At 34.4% G+C, this 16,646-nt stretch overlaps 1 protein-coding gene across 1 annotated transcript in view; it reads left to right on the forward strand.

Moving 5' to 3' along the window:
* KNL1 (kinetochore scaffold 1) overlaps positions 1-16,646 on the forward strand; it is a 66,544-nt gene that overhangs the window by 10,652 nt on the left and 39,246 nt on the right. Inside the window, 5 exon segments of the mRNA XM_020872349.2 lie at positions 236-275; positions 1,935-2,000; positions 5,071-5,132; positions 14,752-14,804; positions 15,052-15,085. Coding sequence (XP_020728008.2) covers positions 236-275; positions 1,935-2,000; positions 5,071-5,132; positions 14,752-14,804; positions 15,052-15,085 — 255 coding nt within the window.

Genomic DNA, 16,646 nt, shown 5'->3' on the forward strand with positions numbered 1-16,646 from the left:
TATATTTATATGGTAAACTATGTTGTGCTGATTGTTTTTCAGGAAATAGTTGTATGATATACCGTATATATTTTAAAATGCTGACTTCCTAAATACTGAATTTAAGTCTTGTAATATAAATTTTATTAAGTGAAAGTGATAACTGATTTATAAGCATGGAAGGGATATTGTAATGATGGGTTTTAGAATTCAGTCTTTTACCACTGTGTATGTAAATTTTTTTTCCCTTTTTCAGTGGCAATGTGGAGAGACCTGTTGGAAGACGACATTCTTCAGTAAGAAACACTTATTTGAGCTATTGTTACCTTTTATTGATTGATGACTATATACAACAGTAATTTTGTTTTTTTTTTTTTCCTGTGACTTTATTTATTTTACTTTATTTTTTTTTAGTGGTTTTTGCCATACATTGACATGAATCAGCCATGGATTTACATGTGTTCCCCATCCCGATCCCCCCTCCTGCCTCCCTATACGACAGTAATTTTGAATGACATCATCATCCCAACCCTCCTGGCTTCTATTACTCTCTGGATAAAGACTCAAATATTTTACCTGAATACACAATTCTGTAGATATACTAAAATTCCTATTTTATGGATTTCATGGTAATTTAATACGTCATGTTCTATGTAAATTATTCTTTAATAAAGCTGTTTAAAAAATATATAAAAACTACTGTACAGAGCTGCAGCAAAACACAAAATAATCCAGCTAAAATCTATTTAAGCACAAAACTTTTTAAGTTATGAAATTGAAAAAAATCCAAAGATAGGGATGATATTCGGCACAAGTTAACTGACAAGGGGTTCCAACAATAGCACCAGTGGTTTTGTGGTACTTTTGCCGTAAGTGTCTCTGCCACAGGCACTCTTGCCACATTACTAATTGGCAGCAGTATTATCATCGTGGAAGGGTTTTATAACACAATACAAAGCTCAGTTACAAGTATGTATCCTAGTGTTTGAAAACTGATAACCTATCTTAGTAGAAGAAATTTTTAGTGAAAAACTATGATGCCAAATGAAAAGAATGAATCAATAAATTTTTTTAAAGATGTATTAAATATACTATGAGCAAAAGATAAAAGGCAAGTGCTTAGGTACAACCCACAAAATAAAATCAGTTATTTATGCAGTATTGCCATGAATTTACACACATTTTAAATGTATTCAAGTATTCTGTATCTTGCAATAAAGTCTTTAACTTTGCTATTCATTTTTCATGTTTCATTATGTCCTTTTTAATGTCCCTCTTTTATCTTTTATAGCAAAATTGCATTCTGGTCAATTAGTTATGCAGCAAAAGTGTTTGTAGGACAGATGTCTGTGCAAGGACACTTATGGTGAAAGTACTGGACCCAATTAGTACTTGATTTCCTTTCATTTTTATACTCTAATCTCTTCCTCTGGGTAATGAACAGCTCTCTCTCTATTATTACCACAATACAGCTAGCTCTCCCAACTTCCAGGTTCAAGTTCTACATAAAAAATAATGTCTGTTTCCTCAGGATTAAAAAATAAATAAATAAACCCAGAATACTCAGGGTTGAATCATGTTGGCTCTATTATTTTGATATGGGTCAAGTCCTCATTCCCAAACCAGACACTATTGATGAAAGAATGTTTGTGCAGATTGATCTTGGCCCCGGGTTACCTGTTGAACCCTAGAGCTGAAGTAGAGTTTTACACAGACCACATGGGATTAGAGTAAGCAAAATAACTGGGAAATGTAGGCAAGGAGAACAGAATGGAGCCAAATATTTAAAACAGCCACAAAGTACAAAGCAGTTTGAATTTGTGGTGTTTTAGAGGTTTCTACAGGAATTTTAGCATCTTTTCCTTTCTGCTCATGATATAACTTGAAGTGATTTCAAGTTATATCATGAAATAATAATAGATAATAGCAGACTTTCTTGAATATTTCTCTTCTAGATTTTGAAACCCCCAAGGAGTCCTCTTCAGGACCTCAGAGGTGGAAATGGGAATGAAACTATTCAGGTAAGTTTCTGGTACAAAATATGTCATAGATGATTATTTCCAGTGATACTTTCAATAAGTAGAAAATTTTCTAGCTATTGAAGGGAGAGCACCATAAATGATTCTCAGTTGAATATGTACAAGTAAGCATTCCATGGCCCTCAGGTTGTAATCCAAACATGTACAAGTAAGCATTCCATGGCCCTCAGGTTGTAATCCAAACATTTGAGCAAGCTGGCACTCTTGATTTTTAACCCCTATTTACTTTTCCAGACTTATTGCCACTCATACATGTATCTCACCCTTCAGAATTGCTTACCATTCCCCAAACAGACATGAACTGTCAAGGCTGCGGGTATTTATATGTGATGTTAGCTCTGTTAAGATGGCTAGTCCCTCATCCTTCATTTACCTGCCAGTATTTTATTAAAAATTTTTCCGAACACATGGAAAAGTAGAAAGAATTTTGTAGTGAATGTTCATATAGTTATTACCTAGGTTCTACAATTAATATTTTATCATACTTGGTTTATCATATATTTGTAGTCCTCTTTACCCCATGATTCCCGTTTGATCTCTAAGACTCAGCTTCGGTGTCGCTTCTATCAGAAAATCCTCCCTTAACATATTCTCTTGTAGTTGTTTACTAATGTCTGTTATAAATTAAGAACTCTCTTAAGATTAACTTTGTTGTGTGTTTTTTTAGTGTATTATATGTGGTATATAATTCACTTTCAGTACATTTTGTTGAATGATGAAATGTGTATAGCTTTGGAGACCATTTAATTCTGAGCACTTACCCTACTTTATAGCCTCTGTAAATAAATTTTTCTGTTTCTCAAGTATAATATCAAGCCTTTGCACATGATCTGAATCGAATGCTTTCCTTCTGTTCAATCCTTCATCTGACTACTAACTAATCCTTCAGATCTCAACTTAAATGTACTTCCTCACAGAAATCTTCCATAATTCTCAGGCTAAATTATTTTTAATGTAGTTTTTGTTCATATCACTTATTACCTTTTAATTTTATATTTGTGTAGATTTTTGTTTTAATGTCTGTGTTCCCGTTAATCCCCAGTAGAGCAGGGACTGTATGGTTTCCTTTACCTTTCTTTTGCTGTCACTCAGCATGGGATTTGGTGTGTGTGGTTTTTTTTTTTTTTAGTTTAATGAATGTTTGAATGAGTAAATAACGGATCCATAGATTCATAGAGCTTTAAAACCAACAGGACCTCAATAGTAATCTTGAACCTTATTCCTTAATTTTATAAATAAGAAATAGGAGGTCCAGAGAGGTTAAATGTTTTGTCTAACCCCACACAGTTAGTGACAGACTTCAGATTGGAGCTGTAATCTCTTTAGTGCTCTTTCTAATATACCACACAAATTTCAGGGTTTTTTAAAAGGTAAGAAATACATTAGTATTTATTATGTCCATATTGTTGTTATTATTAAGTTCAAGGCCACCTGTGGTGTCTGCCAGGATCTTAACAGAGAGGATGAACATTCCTGGTTCTTTGTAAAAAGATTTATGCTCAGGTATCCAGAGCATTAGGAAATCCAGAATTAGGAAAGTAAAATTCTCTATGGATTTCATTTGGTTTTGTGTTTGGTATCTATATGAGTAAAACTGTTCATCCTTGTTAAGGAAGATGAAGGAAAATAAAAATACTGTAATGAAAATATGTTCAGCATCACTAATCATTAGGGAAATACAAGTCAAAACCACAGTAAGATATCAATTCATATCTGTTAGGATGGCTACTATTAAAAAAAAAATAACAGTCGGCTAGGATGTAGAGTAACTGGAACCCTTATGTACTATTGGTGGGAATGTAAAATGGTGCAGCTGCTATAGCAAATAATGATTCCCCCAAAAACTAAAATAGATTTACCATATGATCCAGCAGTTCCACTTCTGGGTATATACCCCAAAGAATTAAAAGCAGAGTCTTGAAGAGATGTACACCACTGTTCATAGCAGTGTTATTCACAGTAGCCAAAAGGTGGAAGCAACCCAGAATCCATTGACAGATGAATAAACAAAAGGTGGTATTAATGGAATATTATTCAGCCTTAAGAAGGTAATTCTGATACATACTACAATGTGGATGAACTCTGAGGATATGATGTTAAAAGAAAGGAAAAAAAAAAAAGCCACAAAAGACAAATACTTCTATGAATTACCTGGAGTAGTCAGAATCATAGAAACAGATAGTAAAATTGTGGTTGTGGGGAGGTTGGAGCATATGAGGGAGTTGTTTGTTGAGTATAGTATCAGTTTTGCAAGATAAAAAGATTTCTGGGGATTGGTTACACAACCATATAGATGTATGTAATAGTACTGAAGCGTACACTTAAAAACAGTTAAAAGAGGCTTGAGTATGTTAGGTCAAATACTCACAGAAGGACAAAAACTTGATGATTCCACTTACATGCAAAGTCCAAAATAGTCACATTCATAGAATCAGAGAGGAGGGGAGTGGTTGTCAGGGACTGAAAGGAGAGGGAAATGGAGAGTTGCCAATCAATGGGTATAAAGTTATACATGATGAATGAATTCTAGAAATTCACTGTATAACACTATGCCTATAGTTAACAACATTGTATTATACACTTAAAAATCTGTTAAGAGAGTAGATCACATCAAGTGTTCTTACCATAATAAAATTAAAAAATTTTAAAGTGATTTTATGTTAATTGTATTTTACCACAATTTAAAAAATTCTTTTAATCTTAAAAATAGTATAGTAAGGTTACCATGATAGGCAATATATCACTTGTTTCCAGTCTTTCTTCTACTGGATAGCAAAATTATCATTTATTTAAAGGAGAGAGAAAAGGTTAAGGACAGTAATCACCTTCCTTAAATATATGTTGTTTGTGTCAGTAAGCTTATTATTATTCACATTGAAAATCATATTCATGTTAAGTGCTTCTGTATTGGAATTCTTTGAAGGATCAAATTATCAAAATTAATAATATCACATTAATTTAAAATAAGACCTGGTATCTGTCTCATCATACTCTTGGAGACATACTTCTTAGTGGTTTCATTAAGAACTTACCATACATTCTCTGCTCTTAGGAATCCAACGCTTTGAGAAATAAGAAAAACTCTCGTCGAGTCAGCTTTGCAGATACTATAAAGTAAGTTGAAAAAAATAAATGTTACAGGTAATACTTTTTTGTGTGTTAACACCAAATATGTTGGTACTAACTGATTTGGATAATTGGTATGTCAATTAGATAGATGTTAGAAAATTGTTATTTAAAAGTCTGTTATGCTTAAAAGAAACACTGAAAGCATCCCCTCTTAAAGTCCAGAAGGAAAACAATTACGTTTCACTGCTGTTATTTAACATTTTTTTTTGAGGTGCTAAACAACAAAAATAGAAAAAAAATGGGGTTATAAAAATTTTAATATATTTCTTACATAATAATAATCAGAAGATAAATGTCTTTTTTTCTTTATATTACACTTTGTTGCTGTAAATTTAATAATAATAGCATATAAAGAATAAAACATCACTGAAGAACACTAAGTTAAGAACTGTACAGGGAACTCCCTGGTGTGGCCAGAAAACAAAAGAAGAATTGAACAAATGCAGACAGGTCCCTAAATAAAAAGGTGTGACATCATGAAGATGTCACTTCTCCCTAAGTTATTAATCTAATGTGATTCTTGCATGTAGTATTTTTATGATTATATTCTTGATGCTCATCAATATGTTTGTATTTCCTCACTGAAGAGTTATTTGAGAATTTTAAAATTCATATCTCGTAAAGGCATTTTGTGGTCATTTTCAGTTATATTGTGGTGAGAAAATGCTAATCAGTATTATTTTGATTTTTATTGAAGTTGTGTGATCTTATATATGATCAACTTTTGTGAATGATCCATAAGTACTTGGGAAAGAAGATAATATTTTGAATATTAGGGTGTAGAATTTGGCATATCAATTCTATCCATTTACTACCTTTTATTATTTGGGTCTTCTTTAATCTTATATAGTTTCAGTCACTCTAATTTCCATGAATTATGACAGGTAAATTTGTCTCTAATTGATAGTGCATCCCACTCTAACTCTCTTTATCCAGTAGTTTTTCTTTGTAAATGTTTATTCTATGTTCATTGGTGCATATTATCATTGTTAATCTTTATTTAAGATTGTACTTTCTGGCATTACAAACTAATCATCTTTGCTTTGTTTATTGCTTTTTGATTCAAATTCTACCTAGACTGCTGTTAAGATTTCTTTCTCTGATAGATTTTTGCTTTCATATTTGTGGTACACCTTTTTATATTGTCTGACCATGTATGAGCAATTGTAAAGTTAGTCTGTTCCCTCCCTTCCTTGTACTATTTGGTATGCTTAAACTTCAGTTAAAACTTCATTGTTTTATATGATATCCTTTGGCATTTATAAAGGATGAGGTAGTTAGCCTACTTCTTCCCCTCATTTTTCCCCCATCCTCATTCCTTTCTTAATTTTTTTTTGAAACGTTTATCATGTCTCTTTGTCCTCTTCCCTCTCTTGTATCTCTCTCTCTCTCTCTCTCTCTCTCTCTCTCTCTCTGGGTATTTGGCATTAGGGAATCTGTCACATTTGTGTATCAGTTCTATTATATATATTTAATTGTTCATATCAGTTCTGTCACTATAGTTGCCCTAATTATCTCTTGGTTGGTTGAAGCTTTTTCCCTTATGTTTGAGGGCTCATTGGAACAATATTCTCTGAGTTCTTGGGTACTCAAACTGTTAGTTACAGTCTTTATATTTGACAGTTTAGCTGAATATAAAATCTTCAACTCACTTTCTCTTTAAAGAACTTGTTAATGTGGTTCTGTTCTTTAGCATTGAATGTTTCTATGAACAAGTCAGAGGAGAGTCTTTTGTTATCTTTGACGTTTATTGACTTTACCACAATGCATCTTCATTTTGATTGCTTTGGGTCTTGAATCTTGAATCAACCTTTTAATATTTTTCCTATTCCATTATGTAAATTTCATTCAGTTCACTTCAGTCGCTCAGTTGTGTACGACCCTTTGTGACCCCATGGACTGCAGCATGCCATGCCTCCCTGTCCATCACCGACTCCTGAAGCTTGCTCAAACTCATGTTCATCCACTTGGTGATGCCATACAACCATCTCATCCTCTGTCGTCCCCTTCTCCTTTTGCCTTCAATCTTTCTCAGCATCAGGGTCTTTTCAAATGAGTCAGTTCTTCACATCAGGTGGCCAAAGTGGTGGAGCTTAAGTTTCAGCATCAGTCATTTCAATGAATATTCAGGACTGATTTCCTTTATTTTTTAAAATTTTTATTAGTTGGAGGCTAATTACTTTACAATCTTCTAGTGGTTTTTGCCATACATTGACATGAATCAGCCCTGGATTTACATGTGTTCCCCATCCTGATCCTCCCTCCCACCTCCCTTCCCATCCCATTCCTTTGGGTCTTCTCAGTGCACCAGCTCTGAGCACTTGTCTCATGCATCCAACCTGGGCTGGCAATCTGTTTCACACGTGATAATATACATTTTCAATGCTGTTCTCTCAGATCATCCCACCCTCACCTTCTACAGAGTCCAAAAGTCTGTTCTATACATCTGTGTCTCTTTTTCTGTCCTGCATATAGGGTTATCATTACCATCTTTTTAAATTCCATATATATGCATTAGTATACTATATTGGTGTTTATCTTTCTGGCTTACTTCACTCTGTATAATGGGCTCCAGTTTCATCCATCTCATTAGAACTGATTCAAATGTATTGATTTCCTTTAGGATGAACTAGTTGGATCTCCTTGCAGTCCAAAGGGCTCTCAAGAATCTTCTCCAACACCACAGTTCAAAAGCATCAATTCTTTGGCACTCAGCTTTCTTTATAGTCCAACTCTCACATCCATACATGACTACTGGAAAAACCATAGCTTTGACCAGACAGACCTTTGTTGGCAACGTAATGTCTCTGCTTTTTAATATGCTGTCTAGGTTGGTCATAGCTTTTCTTCCAAGGAGCAAGTGTCCTTTAATTTCATGGCTCCAGTCACCATCAGTGATTTTGGAGCCCCCCAAAATAAAGTCTGTCACTGTTTCCACTGTTCCCTATCTATTTGCCATGAAGTGGTGGGACCAGATGCCGTGATCTTCTTTTTCTGAATGTTGAATTTTCAGCCAAATTTTTCCTCTCCTCTTTCACTTTCATAAGAGGCTCTTTAGTTCTTCTTCATTTTCTGCCATAAGGGTGGTGTCATCTGTATATTTGAGGTTATTGATGTTTCTCCCAGCAATTTTGATTCCAGCTTGTGCTTCATCCACCCTGCATTTCTCATGATATACTCTATATATAAGTTAAATAAGTAGGGTGACAATATACAGCCTTGACGTACTCCTTTCCCAATTTGAAACCAGTCTGTTGTTCCATTACCAGTTCTAACTGTTGCTTCTTGACCTGCCTACAGATTGCTCAGGAGGCAGGTCAGGTGGTTTGGTATTTCCATCTCTTTAAGAATTTCCCACAGTTTGTTGTGGTCCACACAGTCAAAGGCTTTGGTGTAGTCAATAAAGTAGAAGTAGATGTTTTCCTGGAACTCTCTTGCTTTTTCTGTGATTCAGCAGATGTTGGCAATTTGATCTCTGGTTTCTCTGCCTTTTTAAAATCCAGCTTGAACATCTGGAAGTTCTCTTTCACGTACTATTGAAGCCTCACTTGGAGAATTTTGAGCATTACTTTGCTAACTTGTGAGATGAGTGCAGTTGTGCAGTAGTTTGAACATTCTTTGGCATTGCCGTTCTTTGGGGATTGGAATGAAAACAGACCTTTTCCGGTCCTGTGACCACTGCTGAATTTTCCAAATTAGCTGGCACATTGAATGCAGCACTTTCACAGCATCATCTTGTAGGACTTGAATAGCTCACCTGGAATTCCATCACCTCTACTAGCTTTGTTCGTAGTGATGCTTCCTAAGGCCCACTTGATTTCACATTCCAGGATGTCTGGCTCTAGGTGAGTGATCACACCATCGTGGTTTTCTGGGTCATGAAGATCTTTTTTGTACAGTTCTTCTGTGTATTCTTGCCACCTCTTCTTAATATCTTCTACTTCTGTTAGGTCCATACCATTTCTGTCTTTTATTGAGCCCATCTTTGTATGAAATGTTCCCTTAGTATCTCTAATTTTCTTGAAGAGATCTTTAGTCTTTCCCTTTCTATTGTTTTCCTCTATTTCTTTGCATTGATCACTGAGGAAGGCTTTCTTATCTCTCCTGGCTATTCTTTGGAACTCTGCGTTCGGATGGGTATATCTTTCCTTTTCTCCTTTGCCTTTTGCTTCTCTTCTTTTCTCAGCTATTTGTAAGACTTCCTCAGACAACCATTTTGCCTTTTTGCATTTCTTTTTCTTGGGGATGGTCTTGACCACCACCTCCTGTACAATGTCATGAACTTGCGTCCATAGTTCCTCAGGTACTCTATCAAATCTAATTCCTTGAATCTGTTTGTCACTTCCACTCTATAATCATAAAGAATTTTATTTAGGTCATACCTGAATAGCCTGGTGGTTTTCCCTACTTTCTTCAATTTAAGTCCGAATTTTGCAAGAAGGAGTTCATGATCTGAGCCACAGTTATCTCCTGGTCTTGTTTTTGCTGACTGTATAGAGCGTCTTCATCTTCTGCCACAAAGAGTATAAGCGATCTGATTTTGGTATTGACCGTCTGGTGATGTCCATGTGTAGAGTCTTCTCTTGTGTTGTTGGAAGAGGGTGTTTGCTATGACTAGTGTGTTCTCTTGGCAAAACTCTGTTAGCCTTTGCCCTGCTTCATTTTGTACTCCAAGCCCAAACTTTCTTATTACACCAGGTATCTCTTGACTTCCTACTTTTGCATTCCAGTCCCCTATGATGAAAAGGACATCTTTTTTTGGTGTTAGTTCTAGAAGGTCTTGTAGGTCGTTGTAGAACTGTTCAGCTTCTTCGGTATTAGTGGTTGGGGCATAGGCTTGGATTACTGTGATATTGAATGGTTTGCCTTCAAACAGAGATGATTGTATCATTTTTGATATTGCACCCAAGTACTGCATTTTGGACTCTTTTGTTGACTATGAGAGCTACTCCATTTCTTCTAAGGGATTCCTGCCCACAGTAGTAGATATAAGGTCATCTGAATTAAACTCGCCTGAATTAAATTCACCTTCCGGTGAGTTTTAGTTCACTGATTCCTAAAATGTCGATGTTCACTCTTGCCATCTCCTGTTTGACCACTTCCAATTTACCTTGATTCATGGGCCTAACATTCCAGGTTCCTGTGCAATATTGTTCTTTACAGCATCGGACTTTACTTCCGTCACCAGTCATATCCACAACTGGGCGTTGTTTTCGCTTTGGCTCCATCTCTTCTTTCTTTCTGGAGTTATTTCTCCATTCTTCTCCAGTAGCATATTGGGCACCTGTCAACCTGGGGAGTTCATCTTTCAGTGTCGTATCTTTTTGCCTTTTCACTAGGGACTCAATAATTTATAAATACAAATAATGTTTATAATCTTTGCTCTTCTTCTGTGTTATAGTCTCTCTTAATTCCTTTTATTTTCTTTTACTTTGTTAAGTATTTCTGTCCTTTATCATATTTTCCAAAGTAGTTACTCACTCTGTGTCTCTTCCAGTTTCACCTTCTTTCTGCTGATGATTGTATTTTTTCTTCTGCTTCTTTCATTAATTTCATCTATTTGTGTGTCATTTTCTGTCTTCTTATCTTTTCCTTGAATTCTTGCATTTCTGCCTTTCAGAGAGATGATTGCTTTGTTATGCTTTTTAAATCCATAGTAAACTGCGTACAGTTTTCATCGTCTTTGGGACATTTTTCTGAGTTTTTTTATACATTAATAAAGTATATTATGCTTTGCTTTACTTTAATCTTTGGTGTCTTTATGGATTGTATGCTTTTTCCTCATCATTGAATATGTTGGGTATTCCTGAACCAGTTATTTTCAAGACATTTCTGTGGAGGAGGAGGGGATATAGTGGTATTCCAGGGTAGCTGTTTTTCTATAAATAGGCTCTCTTTTTAGCTATCATAAAGATAAACTGTCTATTTAATATCACCACCTTCAAATTTTATTTTCTGTATAACTTAGACAGCTTTAACTTGGCCTATAGTGAGATGAGCTCCTAGATCAATTTAACCTTGAATTTAAACAGTTTTGGATGAGACTTGATTGTTTCATGTCCAGAAATCTTCTAGGAAAGTCCTGGGCTTTAATCTGCATTGTTTCCCATTCCTCATTTGTTCCTCTGTCTCCTCTGAATTCTTTACCTTAACAAACCTTTAGGATCAGGTAGATTAAAGAAATTCAGTTCTGCAGTTGCCACATAAAACATGATTTTACACTAGGATGCCCAGGATTTCAGTTGTGGGACTGTTGGGAAAATGTTTTCTTCTTTTCCTTAGAGGAAGAGTAAGTAGATGTTGGTAAGGGGTGAAGTAGAGGGTTCCCTCTTAGCAGACACTGTGTGACATCTTTCTGTTAACTGAGTAGTTCCAAACAGTAGGTGCCTTCTGAAATATAAATTTGTTGTTGTTGACTGATAGTAATTTTAATTGTTTTACTGCTCTTTTCTGTTCATCTTTTATCTGTAAGTCAATTAATGACTTTCTGGATAAACATGTGTTGTCAATATTTTATATGTATTGAATTCCAGGGTGGGGAGTGGAAGAGACATTATAAGATTTGATATTACTGGGGAAGGCTAGCTATTGCCTGCTAGTAGGTTCCCTTGGTGGTATATTCCTTGGTGAAGTTGCCACTATCTTCTTAGATCCTGCACTTGGTTTTGCAGACTCTGATTTTTTTTTTCACCTGTACCAAAACTGGGTGGATCTTTTACAAATGGGCTGGTATTAAACAGATTCACTGGAGATTTGTTTATAAATAAGAATGCTACTACTAAATATGGGCTTCCCTGGTAGCTCAGATGGTAAAGAATCTGCCTGCATTACAGGAGACCTGGGTTCAATCCCTGGGTCAGGAATATCCCCTGGAGAAGGGAATGGCTACCCACTCCAGTATTCTTTCAGAGAATTCTGTGAATAGAGAAGCCTGGCAGGCTACAGTCCATGGGACTGCAAAGAGTCGGACACGAGTGAGTGACTAACCATTTCTTCACTTCACTACTAAATATATCATGAGAAACAAATCAAATGAACCAGAAGCCTTACATCAATACATTCCTCAAAGCCATTCTACCTAAGAAAGTAAATTATACTGTAAATATGGCTTGCTGATCATGGAATCTTTACTATTAGTTATGAATCTGAACTATTAGTTATGATTCAGAATGTTTAAAGGCACCAGGCTATGAAACCTAATGAATCTACCTCCACAGTAGATACATACACACCTATTATTGCATGTCTTAAAAGATTCTATTTGTATACTCCTTGTATACTCCCTGAATAACTGCAGCCTAGGTTTGATTTAGTAACTCATTTTCTCCAGTTTGTTTCAGACTGACTTTTCCTTCACATGTTGTTGCTGCTCTTGTTGTTGTTGTTGTTTTGTCGGCTTGCAAGATCTTACTTGGTTCTCTGAGGAGAGATCGGACACGGGTGATTTTACTTAATTGCGTGCTAAGTCACTTCAGTCGTGTCCAGCTTTTTGCAACCCTATGAACTGTAGCTCACCAGGCTCCCCTGTCCATGGGATTCTCCAGGCAAGAATACTGGAGTGGGTTGCCATGCCCTTCTCCAGAGGATCTTTCTGACTCAGAGATTGAACCCTCATCTTTTAATGTCTCCTGAATTGGCGGGGGGTTCTTTACCACTAGAACTGAATATTAATGTAAAAATAACTATTTTAATTTTTCTGTTAAGCATTTGTACTGTGTTAGATATTTTTGTGTAAATTAACCTTTTTTCTTTTGAGTTACTTCCTTGGAATTATATTCCTAAAAGTAGAATTCCCAGGTTTAAAAGAAGCAGCAATTACATAGTCATTACATTTTTGTTACTGGTTTTAGTAACTTTAGTAATATACCTGTTTTCCTCAGGCACTATAAAGATTATATTTTAACACTTAATTTTAGCTGATTTGATTGATTTTATTGTCTTAGTTATTTTAATTTGGTTTTTATTTGTCATTACTATTTTTTCTATACTTTGTTCATTTGGGCTTTTTTTCTTCTCATTTTGAAATGTTTTATTTTTCATTTCCTCATCTACTTAGACAATATTAAAGAAAATATTTTAAAGTTTTTGTGTGATTGAACTCTTTAAATTTTGTTATTAAAGCATGTGTCTTTCTTGGTTCATAAATAATTTTTGCAACATATTGTACCTTTGAAAGCTTTCCCTATATCATAGATACTATATAGGTTGAAAAAAAATGAGAGCAAGGGATAATATAATTAAGATAAATTTACAGGAAAATGGAGGAAAGAACTATTTTGCAATTTCAGTTAAGTGTCTCCATATGTTTGCTAAATATGCTTTATTTAGTAAATATGTTTTATACATTTACAACTTACTCTTTACCTACTTAATATGTGATATTCCAAGATTTGGATCTTATATATAAAATAGATAACTAATAATAATGTGCTGTATAGCACAAGGAGCTCTACTCAATACTCTATAATGGCCTATGTGGGAAAAGAATCTTAAAAAAAAGAAGTAGATATGTATATAGGTGTATATATATATAATTGATTCATGTTGCTGTGCACCTGACCCACAGCATTGTAAATCAACTATACTTCAGTAAAAAATAAAAATTTGGATCTTGAGGTGTCTAAATATATTTCTGCATTTTCTTGTTTATATTTCTTTCATTTTTTTCCCTCTGACTTTTTACATGTAAACTGGGTTATTCATTGTAAGTTTTCATTGATAACTTCCCTCTTAGTGTATAATAGCAACCTGTTTAGTTCTAATACTTTTTTGCTATGAAACTTAATGTGTTGAATTACTTCATAGTTATCTTCACTTTTCTGTTGTTTGTCCATAGATAATTTTTCAGCTGTGGAATATTTTAATTTGTAACTTGCAGGTTGTAGACTGAGTTTAAAATTTTTAAAAATTTAGTCAATAGCCATTTTTAATAGGGTAGTTCAACCTATTTACATTTGTTAAAATTAGTATGCCTATTCTCTCTGTATTATTGGGTAAATTTAACTTTATTGTTGCAGATTTTTGGTTTTGTTTTTTGATTTTTATTGGAATATAGTTGATTCACAATGTTGAGGGTTTTGTTTTTAAACAAGAATGGGTATTGTAAATGCTTTTAGAGCAATTATTGAAATAAGAGTTTTTAGTAGTTTAATCTTTAATATGATAAAATAAATTTTTGGATGTTGCATTATCTCTGCATTCCGGGATAAATCCAGTTTAATCATAAAAATAACTTTGCTAGAGTTAGTTTGCTAATATTTTGGGTTTTCTGCACTAATACTCATATATGAGATTGGCCTATAGATTTTGTTATGTGGTATTCTTACTTGGTTTTACTACTGAGGTTCTGTGAAGTTTTATAAATAATCAGAAAGATTTATCTTACTTATCTCAAAACATATTGTAAATTAACATCATAGTGTTCTAATCAGAATTTGAAGATTTTGGGGAGTTCCCTGGTTGCCGAGGGATTAGAATTCCAGGCTGTCACTGCTGTGGCCTGAGTTCAACCCCTGGTGGGCGAACTGAGATCCCACAAGCCATGCAGTTCAGTCAAAAAAAACAAAACTTGCAGATTTTCAGTAATCTTTATTTTCTTTTCTAGAATATTCCAGACAGAGTCTCATATGAAAATAGTGAAAAAGTCAGAAATTTCAGGTAAATTTGTTCTGCAACCTCTACTAAGTCTGTTTTCTATATGATTATGCTGTGGTTATGTAACCAGATAACTGGTATAACTTAATATCTATCTTATTGCTTAAAAAGTGTAACTTGAGCTGTGAGGGGCCAAATGTAAGGTGTGGCATTAGTATTTTTTTATTGTTGTTAATGTCCTTATGTAATTTTTCTAATACTTTATTACTGTATTTTTAAAAAACTTTAATAACCTTTTCTCTATTTATAGAAACAGAGGCAGGAGAAAATACCCTATTTATACAGTAAGTAAAAAAAGTGTGATGCAAATTATACTTTAAATGTTTATTTCTATTATTTAAAAGTGCTTTTAAAGTTAATATTCTTTTTTTTATTTTAATTCCCTTTTGTGTAATACTTAAGATTAATTCTCAAAACATGTTATTAACATAATAATTTAATATAGTGCCATGGCTGTTGAGTATAGCTTATCCTCTTATGAGGGATGAAACATTCTACTTTCATATGTAAATCCTTAAAATACATCTGCTAGTGGAAAACAGTAAATACCAGGTCTTCAGATTTTTTTCATTAAATGTTTTTCTTATTATAATATTAATTCAAAAATTAAATAGCCATAGAACTTGAACAGATGGAAAGATGTTTATCTTCCTCTTTAGCGAACTATAACTTAGGCTATATTGAGATATAATGTTTACCTAATCAATTAAGAATCTAGGTAAAAAGTCATTCATTGCTAGTAGGTAAATATTATAGAGGGCTTCCCGGGTGGCACTACTGGTAAAGAATCTGCTTGCCAGTGCAGGAGGCACAAGAGACTTGAGTTTGATCCCTGGGTCGGGAAGATCCTCTGGAGAATAATATGGTACCCCACTTCAGTATTCTCACCTGTAGAATCCCTGTTGGATTACAGTTCATGGAGTCAGACATGACTAAGCATCTGAGCATATACTGTAGAAGACAATTGGCAGTGTTATTCCAAATTTTAACTTCACATGCTCTTTGGCACAGAGATTTCATGTAAGATACGAAAGATTCTAAAGGTCTATCACTAAGAAGTTGGTTAAATAAATACCAGTTTTTCCATGTAATTGACTAGAATTGAGCTAGAAGGAAAAGATTCTCTGTATATACTTATACAGAAAAATCTCTAGGCCATATTACTCAGGCTTCTCACAGATAAACACTATTGATAATTTTGGATGTCCTTGCAGAAATTTTATATATATATCTAACTACATGTTAATCTTTAGCTTTAAAAAAAAAAAAGACAAAAATGGGGTCACTTAATGTCTTGTAGCACTTTCCATGTTGTTACATATAGGTCTACCTCAGTCTTTTATAATATGCTGTATGTCAGCACCAGTGTTTAGTCAGCTCCCCATTGATGGACATTTGGGTTGCTTCATTTTACTTACCTTTTTTTCCTAGAAAATGAGCTGCTTTAAAGGTCATTCTTTTCCCAAAAAAAGGGAATTCCCTGATGTTCAGTGGTTAGGACTCCATGCTTCCACTGCAGGGGGCATGAGTTCAATCCTTGGTTGAGGAGCTAAGATCCTGCAAGCCACAAGGCACAGCCAAAAAATTTAAGGGAAAAAAAAAAGGAAATAAAAAGCAAGCAGCATATGTTAAGCATATTTTTATGGTGTTCTTGATATTTAAATTTCTGAAAAAATTTAATGGTAAGTTCCTTTAATTGCCTTGTCATTTTTTCTGCCAGATTAGCTGTGCTCAGTTGCTAAGTCATGTCCAGTTCTTTGCGTCCCTGTGGACTGTAGCGTGCCAGGCTTCTCTGTCGATAAGAGTTTTGAGGCAAGAATAATGAAGTGGGTTGCCATTTCCTTC

Source organism: Odocoileus virginianus, chromosome 6, assembly GCF_023699985.2.
Source record: "Odocoileus virginianus isolate 20LAN1187 ecotype Illinois chromosome 6, Ovbor_1.2, whole genome shotgun sequence".
NCBI lineage: Eukaryota > Metazoa > Chordata > Mammalia > Artiodactyla > Cervidae > Odocoileus > Odocoileus virginianus.